Consider the following 15155-nt stretch of genomic DNA (forward strand, 5'->3'; position numbering starts at 1 on the left):
CAACCTTGTCACGTAGAATAACAGCAAGGCCTGTGTGGAATCTCAAAAATTATAGTAAAGGTCATCTTCATTTTTAAATGCTTTGTGTATCTTTTTAAGTGCTTTGTGCGTATTTTATACTTAAGTGTATATTTTATACTTCTAACTGATGTTTTTGTGTATACTTAAGTGCTTTGTGTATATTAGTAAGATGCTCTGCACATGTTAAAATAGTGTAAATGGATTCAAAACCAACATATGAATTAAATTGAATTAAACTTAATGAAATAAATGCAACTAATTGCAAACACACAACTAGTGCTCTGCACATATTAAACTGATTAAATCATAAACAAAACCCTAAGCAAAGTTTTTAATTAAACTCAGGCGAGTCGATCACAATAGTAGGTAGCGCCAACAGGTTTCTCACGAAACTAGCAGAATTCGTAACAAACGCGATCACCGGATCATACAACTTCACCGGATGCTCCAATTTCGACGGAGTTGACAGCGGATTCGCCGGCTAAACAATAACATTCATCGAAATCAGTGAGAAGTAGAGAACTGGAATGTACAGTGAAGGCGGCGAGACAGTGAACACTACTTTCTGGCTCGAAAGCGACGGGAACCGAGAGCGAAGCCATACGGAGAGACGGCGAGATTGTTGGACGAACTGAGAGTAGGAGAGACGAGTGGAAGAGGCGTCAATGAGGTAGGATGTGGTTTCCGGCGAGAAAGAGGCACTGGAGTGAGGAGAGAGGAGGTGTATTGAATGGTATGACAGGACGCGTGAAAGGAGTGGAGATGACATTTTGAATTAATGATTTGGGCCCTCATTTTAAGCTCAGTATCTAGTTCTCACCACTTAAAGTTCTCACTAAGTAGCCCTTAAAAATATATATATCTATATTATACTGTTAAACCATTAAAAGTTTGGTCGGTCGGTCGGTACTTGGGCCAAAATACGGGTCTATCTATCTATACTATACTATTAAAACCGAAACATTAAAAGTTTGGTCGGTCGGTCGGTAATTGGGCCAAAATACGGGCCTATCTATATAACCAATTATTCTGGGCCTATCTATATAACCAATTATACTTTTTAATTTAGGCCAAAGTACGGGCCTATCTATATAACCAATTAATAATCCTTTTAAAAACCGAAATATTAAAAGGTTGGTAGGTCGGTACTTGGGCTGAAACAAAAGTTTGGTCGGTCGGTCGATACTTGGGCCAAAATATGGGCCTATCTATATAACCAATTATTCTGGGCCTATCTAGATAACCAATTATACTTTATAATTTGGGCCAAAGTACGGGCCTATCTATATAACCAATTAATCCTTATACAAGTTGGGTTCAGTGAAGGACAAAATATTTTGGAGACCTTAGAGACTAATGAATTAACCATTAGATCATAAATTAAGGCTACGGCTAAGATTAAACAATGGTATAAACATTTTTAAAAAGAAATATATTGTCCTTTATACATACGTATTTTAGCGACTATTCCGTTAACATGAACACATTAGTGCGGAACATTATCCTATATATTTCTCAAACAAAACCGGCAGTCACAGATAGTTGTAGAATAGTGCAGGACCGTGATCTATCATGCAGTTTCGGAGATTCGAAGGACAGGAAAACAGAGCAACACTTTGTCTATAGATGGAGAATGAAAGAAAAGTAACGAAGAATGTAAACTACGTTACATACACTGGAGAGATAAACAAGATCAGTAGTCACAAGGATGATGTACGTGGCTCATATCCATAAAATTCATTAGAAATTAAACCACTCCTAAAAACTAGTAACTTCCGTATTAAAATTTGGTATACAGAACTATGCGTATAGTGAAGAATAAAAATTAGAAAAGCCAAATAATATCAGCCATCAGATAGATTAAGGAAGATATGCGGTTAAGATGTTGGTCTCCAATACTCCAGAAAATTGTGGTCTTCAAGGAACTTTTCTCTATACGTATATAAAAGATTCCGTGAAATATTATAAAAGGAATTATTTCATCAACTTCATTTTCTCTAATATTTGTTATAGTAATTGCTTTAATTTTGTATTCATTAGAGAAATTTAAACTTATAAAAATACCTAATTATCTATTAGTTCTCACCTATATTATATACTAAAATACCTAATTATTTTTTAGTTCTAGCTTATACATCATATTTATATTTGTGTAAATAGCATGAAAGTATCTTTATCCATATGAAAATATTTAAATTTTTTTCACATTTATATATCCATCCTCACGTAATCAGGGTCTTATCTTCACACTTTATTGAACACAACACATGAACCATTTTTACTCCACACCTAAGGCATTTCTATTAAGAAAACAAGCAAGGTGTGATTATAAAATATATTCCATATATTATGTGCACAAACAATGTCACTAGCAAATTGTTTTGAAAAAAATCGTTTTTTTTTTTGCTAATTGATTACACAGGCACCAAAAATGGTTCTTACGAGCATGGCATATATACACTAGTAGGCGGTAGGAAATGCTCTAACATAGGCATCTGGGCCACTTTAAAGGCCATTGCTAGTGAAAGCATCTGTACGACCCTATACATTTGTAAGATTTAGCAATTTATTTCCACATGAAAATTAATACAATTGACATATAAATGGCATTTGTTCCTGTTGGTGTAGGAGAGGTGACTGAACAAGCACTGTTTATGCATTTCCGCTTTCCTGTGAGTTATCTCCAATCCTTGAGTATATCTTTTTCATTCTTCAAGTACTTTTTATCTATCAAGTATAAGAACAGTCACCTATTATTTTTTTCCTGACCGCCATGATGTGTCCTCTTCCAGCTTCACCAAATTTCATCAGGATTAAAAAGTCAATTTATATTGCAAGGTAAATGTAGTGAAGTTGCTCGTCTCCCCAGTAATTTGCCCCGCAGGCTGCACAGACAAACTAGAATCAATTTGGTTATAAAATCTAATTTTAGAATGTATAGACTTTATAATACCAGAAACTAAATATCAAATGAAAATTACATTGCATTGCCAGACAAGCATCTCACCCTGAATAATGAAAATTACATTGCATTGCCAGACAAGCATCTCACCCTGAATAATGGCGGGATCTATGCATTTTTAAATCGAGATACTGATTCTTTAGATTGACTATACTTCCGCTTGACATTACTCAAACTGCTGTCACTGCAACTCCCTTCTGCCAGGTCCTCGTGGACATCTGAGAACTCTTTTGACCAGGAACTCAACGGGATTACATAACTATCATCCTTAGCCTTCTTCTTTTCCTCCTCCAATCGCTTGACATTATCAGATATCTGATGGAATTTTTCATTAATCCTTAAAAATCCTCTCTCAACTGGTTCTACAACGTGTGAAACTGTGTACTTCATGTCATCAACAATCTAAAGAGCATAGGGCGATACCAAGTTTCAACCAGAAAAAGATGATTAGAACTGAATTTTACAGACAGACAATTAGTAAAATACAAAAAAGGGTTCAGAAATTACAATTTCACCACTGCCGATGACAACATCACAAACACTCTGCCGGAAATTCAACCGCTTTTCCCTGTCAGCATAGGAAATTAATTGTGCCCTGGTATATCTTTCACAGTCTTTAACTTCTTCGGGATCTGGATTTGTTCCAAGAGATGCATAATCAGACATTACAGCAGCATTTCGTACACATCTCTCTCCACGCTTGTATGGTATTGCTGGAAAAACATAAAGGTGCACCACAGCAGCAATACCCATCTGTTAACACAACTATTTAGAGCTCAATATACACAGTGCTATTACAAATAATAGGTCATGTGTGTAAACTCGTATAAATGCACATGAATGGCACTCCACCTGGTTGAATACTGAAAACACAAAAGAAGAGAAACTCCAAGCATATGGCTTGATCTCTTTTTACATAAAATTGGGAAAAACAGAGTTTCTTCTAAAAACGACAATAACAGGCACTTGGCACTTCTATGGCGGTGCCAAAAGAATAAAATATTTTACAAGGTCAATTATGCTACCACATGAATATTGAACAGAATTTTAATATGTGAGAGAGACATTGTGCGGTATAAAGCTGGTTCATTGATTTAGTTGTTCAACTGGTTTTCCTGAATTTGCCTTTTATATAAACAAAAATCATTAAGACAATAAAAAATAACTTAAAACACCACAGATAACTAGAATATTTTTTTATACCAACGAAATAAAGTGTCATATATTTGAACGAGTTTCAATAACTGTATCATACATGATTATCAGCTAAAATACAGATACACTAATATACTAAAAAATGAGCAAAACTTGGGAATACTTTAATGATTAAAACTTATAAACCTTATTAGAGCCAGTGTATAATCTTAACTTACAATAATATATATAAAATATTACTTGACAGTAAATTATTATAGAATGTACTAGGAGGCACACATGCATTTGACAAAAGCTGAGTATAAAGTTTAAATTAGTATTAACATAATATAAACTCAATCCATCATAACAAGTGGGATCACTCTATGCAGAAACACAGACAGTTAAAATTTGACATTTTAGAGGAACTGAAATCCTCAGTTCCAAGACAAATATAGATTAAATACAATCTTGACAGCTTCCTCAATATCTAATTTTTATTATTCTCATTAAACTATTTAGGCATTGGGAAATTGAGGGTCCAAAAACTCTCTCCAGTATATTCATCAGTTCGCATCTAAGCCTTGTTTTCCCTTGTGACTAATATACACCATGCCTATCATCTACAAATTTCTAGTAGCTACATAGTTTAATCATTTAGACTATCAATTTTATTTTAAATCTGAAATGAGTTAAAATGACAAAGAAAATGTCGGAATTTGGTATCTACAATATAGTTTGAACACAAGCACGATTTTGCTGAGACTGTCTTTTTTTTTTTCCCATATACTTGCACACCATAGATCCATAGCCATGAAACAGTGGATCTGGGCCATACCTCTATACAGATTATATAATCTTGTATACGTGTTTTCAACTCCTTTGCCAAGGATCCTTGAAAGGCTCCCATGGAGAAAAGGAATGCAACAGCTATGCCTTGCCACCATGTCAGGAATACTATGGACTTGAATGTGAGAAACTTGGCCAAAGGATTGATAGGCGCCAACTTATCCTTAATAACAGAATAAAATTGCACCAGGCAATACAATGCCCAGGTCTGACTGAAATTCAAAACAACTGCCAGGTATGGATATCTGAAACAGAAGACCAATATTATATCAGATTACTCTAATGTCATTACTGGAACAATTTATGCTTGATTTGAGTATTTGTTAGTATATTATACACGTAGATACAGTATACGGATACATATAGGAGAGAGTGCATCTTACGCATAACCCCACTCAAATTTCCCTTCACCGTAAACACCAAAAAACTGAGAGACTATTGCTACTAGTGCACAAATCAGTTTCAAAATCATCTGGAAAAAGAAGAGTGTTTAGCACAAAATAGTTGTTATTTGGAGCTAAGAACAAATTTAACAATCTCAACATAAAACCAGGGTACATACATATTGAACAATGCCAATTTTCACAGCTTGATAAAACTCAGCACCGAGATGCCAGTCCTTCAACAAACAATTGAGAGGGAAGGGGTGTTCTACAATTCCAAAAGCATATGATTCTTCCAAAAGAGGCATGCTAGAGCTCATTATACTTTGACTTTCCATATACTTTATTGTACTATCCTCACCACCTTTAAAAAAACAAGAGCAGAAATTTTATAATAGGAAATCATACAAGAATTACCAGCATAAGACACAATTTTTCCATCACAATAGAAAGAAACCTAAACCAGAGTCCTGTTACTAAATAGTCATCTTGGAACTTCCTACCAACTTTTAAGGCTTGTAAAAGAACCACCAAACACAATTTGTCGAAAGCAAAAAAGTTAAAAGGGGCAAATGAAGGGCAGAGTATTTGCTCCATCACAACGGAAAGATCTTACAATTTTATATCAAAGAATTTAATAGAAGCACAATTTGGTACAGACATGCCACTAGATAAAAGTTGTGTAGATGAACATAAACAGTTCTTGCGAACCCCAACACTGTATTAGTTAGGTCATGAGGGAACTAATGCCATCCATTCATGTAGACTAAGGTGTTTCCATCAATCATTCCCTGAATGCATATGTAGCTGATACTGTAACAGGAATAGTGAAGGGGGCAACTACCTTGGTAACAGCTATAACAGCTCTGTAATAAATTTACTATTACCTCGATTCAAAGCTTAGAAACTTGGCAGAATACTATCTTTGGAGAAAAATGTACAAATTTGTATAGGCGGTACTCTCATTATATATACATGTATTTCTACTTTCAAAATTTATTAGGGACGTGCTCATGTAGGTTTTATGCTTGCAGGTGTATATTAGCCTATAAGAAGCAATCAAGCTTTATTTTGGAAATCCTATACAGAAGAGATATGTCTGTAAGTTTCACACAACCTAAGAAGTTTGCTACCCAAGTCCATAAACATAATAGAATTTCATAATCACAAATGTTTCCTCCTGTAATAATAGAATTTCTTACAGCAGGAACATGTTGCACTTTGCAAAATACACAAAATCTGCAAGAATCCCAGAGGATTTCAATACAGATATAATGACTAGATGAGCAATTATTCATCAATCAAATTAGTGGGATGGAAAGTCATTAGACCTTTGATTGACAACATCAACTTCCAGGTATTGGGGGTGGGGGTGGGTGGGGGGGGGGGGGGGGGGGGGGGGGGGGGTAGAAACAATAATAGATTAAGGAAACCTTTATTACACGTACATACCTAAACAGGCTATTAAATATCTCTCAAAGCAATACAATGCAAAGGCTTCATAACAATCCCTGATAATCTCACAGTTGAATGCATCATCTGAATCCAATAGTGACAGAAACTGTTGCAGAAATATACAATGCCAGATCAAAATGCAAAAATTGTAGTCAATTAGTTAGTGATTTAGTCAAGATAGTACAAGTTATACTGTAGCTGATGAAAATAAGGCTTGGCTGACAAATATATAAGAAAAAGCTATGAAATGTTACTGATTTTCATACAAACAAGCTCCGGTTTTTATAGGTAAAGCAGAGCTATTTACAGCTACAAATCAGCTAACAAATCCCTTGATTTCAGCCTGTAAATCACCCACCAAATCTCCTGATGTCAGCCTCTAAATCAGCCTACAATATCACTAAATATCAGCCTGTATATCAGCTTAATAAAGCTCTATTTTATGCAGATCAATTTTATGTAAATCCTGCAACATCAATTTGCCACTAAGAAACTTGTGTCGGCGGTGTGTCAAAACTTTTTTCAAGTTATCAGCTGCTTAAAGGTTGGTACTAACATGTGGAAGTTTGATAACACCATGACTGAATGCATCTCCGATATAAAGGCAATCTACTTCGATGTGTTTTATGCGTTTATGGTAGACCGGATTGGCAGCAATTTAAATGACACTTTTGTTATCAGCATGAAGTGGAGTAGGATTATTTGAGCAACTCCGAGCTCAGAAAGAAGACCACATAACCACAAAATTTCATAACAAGCTGCAGACCTGGCTCTATCTGACTCGGTGGAAGATTTAGAGACATTGTCTTACTTTTAACACTTCCACCAGACGAGATCAAGATATCTCCAAGAAATACACACCATCCAATTGTAGATCGTCTGGTGTCTAGGCATCCAGCCCAATCAGCATCACTATATGCTGTCAAATGAAGATCTGATGGTAGAAAAAACAAGGGGTTGCTATTAGTAGTTTAAATATGGAGGTCTCCTTTATATTCTTGAACATTACTTAGAGGCAATGTTGTACTAGTCATGTGATTTGAAGCAGCGGAATCAATTCGGGCAGAAAATTTGTTACCTGAGATGCCTAAGGTTCAAAATGCATTAACTATTATGTGCTGATCATTTCAGGAGTAATAGAACATTGAACAAGATTGGGAGCATTTGTGAATCCAACGGAGACATTATAGGTAGTTCTAGATTTCCTAGGAGGCCAGATGAGACAATCTTTGATGATATGCCCTGTCTTTTATAATAATTGCACAATTTTTTAGTGCAATTAGTAGCAACGTGTCCAAATCCTTTACAATTATAGCATTGGATATTACTCATATCCCTCCCACTTTTAAGCTTTTCCTGGGCAGCATAGGCAACAGGAATCAAAGAAGAGAGCTTTCTGTTCAATATAAGTTTTTGTTGCAAGCCTTTGTTATTCCCTAAGAAGCTTACTTATGAAATATCCATCAAAGGAATCGGATTTCTGTTCATAAGGTCGGACCTAATTGTTTCAAAATCACCTTTTAATTTCATCAAAAATTGGTCACATTTGTTAGTCTCATGCAAACGTGGAACAACAGCTAATCATGTTAAAGGTACACTTCCCGTACACAATATGTGTGTACTTACTCAACAAATTCACAAAAGAAGAATAGAACTCCAGGATTGACATGCTTCCTTGACTGAGTTGTCCTAACTCAAGTTCTAATTGAAAGCGTCGGGCTGTGTTGCTTTGCTTGTAAACCTTCTTCGAGTAACCCCACATTTCTTTAAAAGTCATGCAAGGCCTGAGATTGAGAAGCATGGAGGGTTCCATACTTCAAAGAATCCAAGACATGATTTGAGCATCCTTCACTTCCCATTTCGCATATTTCACTTTCTCTGTGCTATTTGGTGCAACAATTCTTCCATCAATATAATCCCGTAATTCTTTCCCCTTGACAAGAATTTGAAATTGAAAAGCCCAAGCAGAATAATTTTTGCCATTAAATCGAACAAGCAAGTGGTCAGATGGCTCTGGCGACATAATTTTTCTAACGAGACAACAACGAAAAGATGAAGTTTAGGAAAGAAAGAAGCCAAGACAAGGACACTGTGATTAGGAAGACGAAAACTGAAACTGGATAGGAGACATTCTTATAAAACAAGCTCTGATACAATGACAAATATATAAGAATAAAATGTTATTGATTTTCATACAAAACAAACTCCTTATGGGTACAGAAGAGCAATTTACAGCTACAAATCAGCCAAGAAATCCCTTAATTTCAGCCTGTAAATCACATGTCAGCCTCTAAATCAGCCTATAATATGATAAATATCAGCCTGTATATTAGCTTAATAAAGCTGTATTCTATGCAGATTTACTGATGTTACATATTTATTATTTACAAATATCATATACACTTGACATTGGCCACAACATTTCATTCCCCCAATATCGTAATAATGAACTAATAATAAGTGCTTCAATTAAGAAATTAGGATGCAGCGTGTTGTCCATATGATTAACCAAACAGGATAAAGAAAAACAACATTTCCAGCAATCTCCATTTGAGTAGCAACATCAAGCAAATTTACAATAAGCCCGGGAATGCTTATTTAGGTAGATGAGACATGTGATAATTCTTGCTCTGATTCTAAATGTCAAATTATATGATAAGAATCACCATAACACTGTCCTACTGGTGCTACCACCCTCAGTGTGTTATACTTTCACAAGGTCTGAATTAGTGGTCATACATTTGGCAACATGGTGATAAACCAATGCCAACACCTTTCATAAAGGTGGCAGAAAAAAAATACAAATTTCACAACAGATGCTTTCTACATATATTGTCAATTGTAGTTCTTGCTGACTATATACAATTTCATAACATTTGCTTTCTACATATATTGGTAGGAATGAATTGTGATGGATTTGTAATTAATGTAGTTTGATAATTCCATTCAGTAGTTACATAGCTAAACACACATGTGATTGTCATTCCATCATCTCAATTAAGTTATTTCAACATTTTTTAAATGGAACAGAAAATAGAAAGATTTTGAACACAAGAGGTGCACTAAACTGTGTGTATATATTATATCACTACTGCTGCCCATGAAGCATGAGTGCGGGTGCGGGGATACGGGAATTCGGAAAAGAAAAATAAATGGGGATTCGGGTGCGGGGGATACGGCAAAAAAATAATAATTAAAATATAAAAAAAAAAAAAACAGAGGAAGAGCATTCAAATCCAACCAAATAGTCAAATACACAAGGTTATCATAATTTATCATAGTTATCTTTGGCAGTGGCATCACAACAAAAATTTGAACCCACTGACCCACCAACACATGATATAGCAGTATGTTTCGCGCTTCCTCAATCGTTGTGAGGTGGCTGTATCAGAATTCTATGCTTCTAATTAGGGCTCAGTGTTAATTTTGGGGAAAAAAACGTAACTGGTATGTTTTAAATTAAAAGTCAACGTTTTTTATTGACCGCAAAATTACCATTTCTGCCCTTCCCGCACCCCTGTGTATCCCCGGTGTAAGTGCAGTGGGATACGCCACACGGCGCACCGGGTGCGCACCCAGCCACACCGCCGCACCAGCACCGCACCCGGTGCGCAGTGCAGCAGCTGGGTGCCGCACCCGTGCTTCTTAGACTACTGCAGGCTTTATATTTTCTGTGTTACTACAGAAAGGAAGACTAAGCCTCTTTGTATTGATAAACTTGGCTTCCTCCCACAGCTTGCTATGTTACTTACTGGTGGCTGCTTTTGCGACACTAGTTATCATGACAGTGCAGTGACGACATCTTCCTTATGTCAATAACTTGCCTCCTCACTCGAGATCCCGTCTTGGTATGCAAGACCTATCTTGGGAATGAAGGGTGGAACACTAGGAGCCCTTAATCATCAGCCCAAGCATCCAACTAGACCCATCTTAGGGTTTGAAGATCATCTTACGATTGAGAAATTGAAATTTTTTGGGAAAATGTGACTCGAAACTTATTATATATTAGGCCAGGTCAAAATACAGATGTTGCAGTGACATCATCTTCCTTATGTCATTAAGTTGTTGATATATAACAAGTTAAAATTTAGATATTTATAATTACATGTAATACAAATTAGGTAATTGAAGCCTAAAAGGTACTGTAACGTACCGTTCTTTCGCTTTATATCTAGAAAAATATTCCAACACCTAAATAGTCCAAGTCTTAATAAAAGTATGAATAGAATCCTTACCAATTGATTTACTTTTGAAATACTTTGCCGTAATATTTGTCTTTAAAACTTAAAAAAATCTCGTTGTTTCACTTGCGCTCTTCAAACAGGATCCTAAGCTGGCTTCCTCAATCAAGACTTTAGATCTAAAAGTATAACCCCTCTTGCTATCATAGATTCCTTGTAATCAATTATTCACCCGTAATCTATCAATCTACAAACATGCATACAACTAATAAGCCTATCAACCATTTCTTAGAACTTTTTTTACTTAGATAACTAGAAATGACCAGTACAATATCAGTAAAAAACTCAAAGCAAGGTAATGGAAGTAATATTGCACTTTTAGATATGAGAATGCATGGTCCAATAGATTATCTCATAGTGCATAGCATTAGCGGACAACCAACACAACATGTGTCCATTGTAAACTATGAAAAGTTATTGGTTCCTGAAATACTAAATGTTTACAGACGTTAAATTCCATAAGACATGTTCATTGTAATCTGTAAATGGGTTTAAATAGATGCATCGCCAATCAACAAGGTTTGCACATACCGATTCTAGTGCGTAGACAGGAACCATCAAAATGAGTCCGATCATAAATTTCTGCTCCTGAAAGTGCAGTTTAAACTTCCTGCTATTAGTCCCATACGATACACAATTTATATATTTCTGCATCTTTAAGTCAAACAGATACGAGATCAAACCTCAGGCTGATTGTAAGCTGCTAAATGCTGAAAGACGAGGTACATAGATAGAACAAGTGCAACGAGAACAAAAACGCTAGCACTACATATCGTCCAGCTGTAAACTGAAGTATGCTCTCCATTTGAACTAACCAACCAGAGACTCTCTGGAACACATAAGGACTCAACCAGACTAACAAACAAACACAAGGACAATAAAAACCCTCGCCATTCCATCAGCAACACCGCCTGATCCCTAAACAAACAAAAAACACCAACCAATTCATTAAACACTTTATCACTCCTCTACTTGACCAATTCACTAGATAATCGTAATTCAACCGTATTAAAACATCATAATCATCAAAATTCAGTTACTTAGAATTACTCTATCTGTCTACAAGCTCGAAATAGGCAACAACAACTAACTTACACTTATATAGTCAATAATTATCTACTCTAAGTCGGTTAATGGACCAACAATCGGAATAAAACAGCACAGAAACTAGTGATCACGAAATAAAGCTACTTACGGTTGCTCCGTCTGTCTATAAGCTCGAAATAAGCCACGAAAACTACACTTCGAATTATATAATCAATACTTAGCTACTCTAAGTCACTTAAATCAGCTAAAATAGTAACATAACATGACAAAAACTCGTGATCATGAAATGCGCAAGATAATAACACTTAATTGACAAATAATCGTAATATGACAGCACAAAAATTCGTGATCGAAAAGCTTAAGTTACTTAAGATTACATATCTTGCGTATAAGGTGAAATTAGCAACTCAGGCAACAACATAGCAAAATATAGTGGAGAAAGCAATGAAAAAATTTAGAAGACAATGATAAAGTTTGAAGAGAGTACCAGGTGTATTAGTGTAATGTATCGTGTGTGTTGCAGAGTTGAGTATTTGCAGCGAGTCGGTGGAGTGCTTTATGGTCAAATCACAAATGTACTTGTCTCACCCGGTTGGGTTTAAAACTAATCCCAAACCGTCTTTGTTCAATACCTGGAAAATATTAATTTTCATCTGAATTTTTTTTTTTGCCAAGATTTTGATCTGAAATTTATTACGAAAATTATTTTATTAAGAAATTTATATTCATCATAATTGTGTGTATAATAATTTAATGAGATTATATATGAATAAATTTATTTAACTAATATATAAATATATCATAAATGTATATATATTTTAATATAAAATTATATAATTAATCTATTAATCTATTATGTGTGTGTATAAGGTTGGTGCAATTGAGAATTACACTCATGCGCAATATGAGATCCAATCTCAGCCCTATATTCAACCTAATCTAACGGTCCCTTCAGGGGCATCACACACAAATATAGTACACCCTCACACAAACAATCCCACCTGATCCCTGTTGTTTTTAATTTGATTTTTCCCGTCAATTTGCGACTTTTTTTTTGAAATATGATTTCACTGTATTTTTCTCATTTCCCAGCGATCAGTTTGTGTTCGCACAAAATCACGCAAGCGTACATGGTCACAAGTAGTAAAGAATCAAATTCAGTTCGTTCCCACAGAGACTGGTGTATTCAGAATTATGCACTTATGCACCAATGTATGATTATTATTCAATGCTTAGACAAGTATCAAATTGGGTTTTGGTTTTCTACTTAACTAATTCGATTTGAATTATGAAACTAAGAATTATAAACTAAGAGAATAACGATGTACTAATGAGAATAAAACATGGGATTCTAACTTCATTATATACTTCATTCAGAGTTATGCCTTTTCGATATGTGATGGTTGATAACTAATCAGATAACACGAAACTGATACACGCTAACTGTCGTTATACGTGTACCATACTGCTACACATCCACAATTAAGATAGAAGGTAAACAGACACCAATTATGCTTAGACCCTATATGTCTATAGAATTTGAAAGCATAACGGTTGAAGAACAAGTTATCTATCAAGATTACATAGGGCGATGCAAGATGGTTAAAATCACACCACTAATCATGTATATCGAATACATAATCCTATGTTCGCATGGCAAGTTCTAAATCAATATATCCACTGTCGCTTCAATAAAGATTAACACACAATCTTAGATGTTAGCTACGCATCCAAGACAAATAAGCACAACCAATACGAAGAAATCACATTCATCACACAAATAATTAAGGCAAATCAACTACTGAAATCCATATATAAATCCGCTAGAATCCCACGATAATGATTAGTTCATAATCGAACTTCTCATCATCATGGGTTCGAATGTAAACATGATACGGAATAAGAAAAACAAACTCAAAGTACTAGAATAAGAGTTAAGAAACAAATCCGAAACGAGCATCCAAAGTTACGCCTACTTCGAAGAATTACAAAAGTAAAAGCTATGAAATTCGATCTCGATCTTCTTCGTAGCCGTCACGTGCTCCTTGGAATGATTCTAGGTTATGTTTTTAATCCCCCAAGTCTTTCTTGTACTTCCCCAACGAACGGGCCTTCAAACGGATCAAAAAAGGTTAAAACGGGCCAAAAATCCCGCTCACAGCTCAGGCCGGGGCCTCACAGCTCAGGCCGGGGCCTCACATCGGCAGAATGCTTCTTTGCCCATAACTCTCTCCTCGGGCATCCGATTGCTTCGCCGTTTTTTTCCAATGAAAGCTATGATTCTCCTCTTCGTCCTCCATCCAAGAACCCTACATAACACAACACTCAAAAAATATCAAAAACACCAAAAGCTTGAGGCCATTCCATCATTTTAAGTCAAAACGAAAGCTTCCAAGTGGATATGAAATCCACTTATCACACCCCCAAACTTAAACCGATGCTTGTCCTCAAGCATAGACACACACAAACACTACTAATGCATGAATGCAACTAAATGCCTACATCTAAATGAATCATGAAGTGTAATCCTTGTTAACATATAACCCTCAGAATATGCAACCTTCTCGGCATTCATCTCTTTCACATATTAGCCATGTTCTCTTCCACTAACAAGTGTGAAGTGCATCGTGTGTGCTAGCATGCTCTCTAGTGAAGGAAAACAAAGACCATCAAACTTCAACAGAGTCCTCACTATGAACCGTTAATCAGAATCAGGTTTAAACACTTCTTTACTAAAGAGTCAACTACAATTTAGGGTCACTAAAGAATTCCTATGCCTCTCCTATTTTTTCTATTTTTTTTTCTTTTCTTGCTAAGTCTAAGGTAGGGACGCTTCTCAGTGTAAGTGAGTCACGACCGCCATTCGACTTCGCTTATTCTATTTTTTTTTTAATCAAGTAATTCTCCAGTAATCAAGGGTTGTGAAAAGTCACCAAGAAATTGCTTATTCTAATACATTTGCACTTAATACCAGCACAAGTACATGGATCGTCCCTTTCACATGGCATTGCATTCTACCCATTGATCTCAAAGGAGTACTTGATAAATTTTTTTTCTCTCTTT

The 15155-nt window shown here is 35.6% G+C and overlaps 1 protein-coding gene across 5 annotated transcripts; it reads right to left on the bottom strand.

The window, feature by feature from the left end:
- Window positions 1-2442: 2442 nt before the first annotated feature.
- Window positions 2443-12680, bottom strand: LOC108214727 (protein LAZ1 homolog 1). Of its 5 annotated transcripts, none has more exons than XR_010291327.1 (10): window positions 12470-12528; window positions 11729-11963; window positions 11577-11633; window positions 6802-6910; window positions 5529-5713; window positions 5350-5438; window positions 4956-5211; window positions 3491-3736; window positions 3029-3385; window positions 2443-2906 (listed from the first exon to the last, which is right to left on the bottom strand). XR_010291327.1 is itself a non-coding variant. In XM_017387268.2 (10 exons), exons 2-9 carry the CDS (start codon window positions 11942-11944, stop codon window positions 3092-3094), a joined length of 1452 nt encoding a protein of 483 aa, XP_017242757.1. In that variant the 5' UTR covers window positions 11945-11963; window positions 12580-12680; the 3' UTR covers window positions 2443-2906; window positions 3074-3091. The 5 variants fall into 5 exon arrangements, 3 of the variants coding, with proteins under 3 accessions (XP_017242757.1, XP_063948165.1, XP_063948172.1); XR_010291328.1 differs by having other exon boundaries at window positions 2443-2919; XM_017387268.2 differs by lacking the exon at window positions 12470-12528 and adding an exon at window positions 12580-12680 and having other exon boundaries at window positions 3074-3385.
- Window positions 12681-15155: the final 2475 nt, after the last annotated feature.

This window comes from Daucus carota, chromosome 1 (assembly GCF_001625215.2).
Source record: "Daucus carota subsp. sativus chromosome 1, DH1 v3.0, whole genome shotgun sequence".
Lineage (NCBI taxonomy): Eukaryota > Viridiplantae > Streptophyta > Magnoliopsida > Apiales > Apiaceae > Daucus > Daucus carota.

Excerpts from the sequence above, each read along its gene's own strand:
- LOC108214727 (XM_064092095.1), bottom strand. The coding sequence starts at position 12,513 with ATGTTGTTGCCTGAGTTGCTAATTTCACCTTATACGCAAGATAT. Across the intron at positions 6,911-11,576 it reads CTGTCTACGCACTAGAATCG|TTTCTGTCACTATTGGATTC; the intron begins GTATGTGCAAAC and ends TTTCTGCAACAG. Across the intron at positions 5,439-5,528 it reads AAATTGGCATTGTTCAATAT|ATGATTTTGAAACTGATTTG; the intron begins GTATGTACCCTG and ends TTCTTTTTCCAG.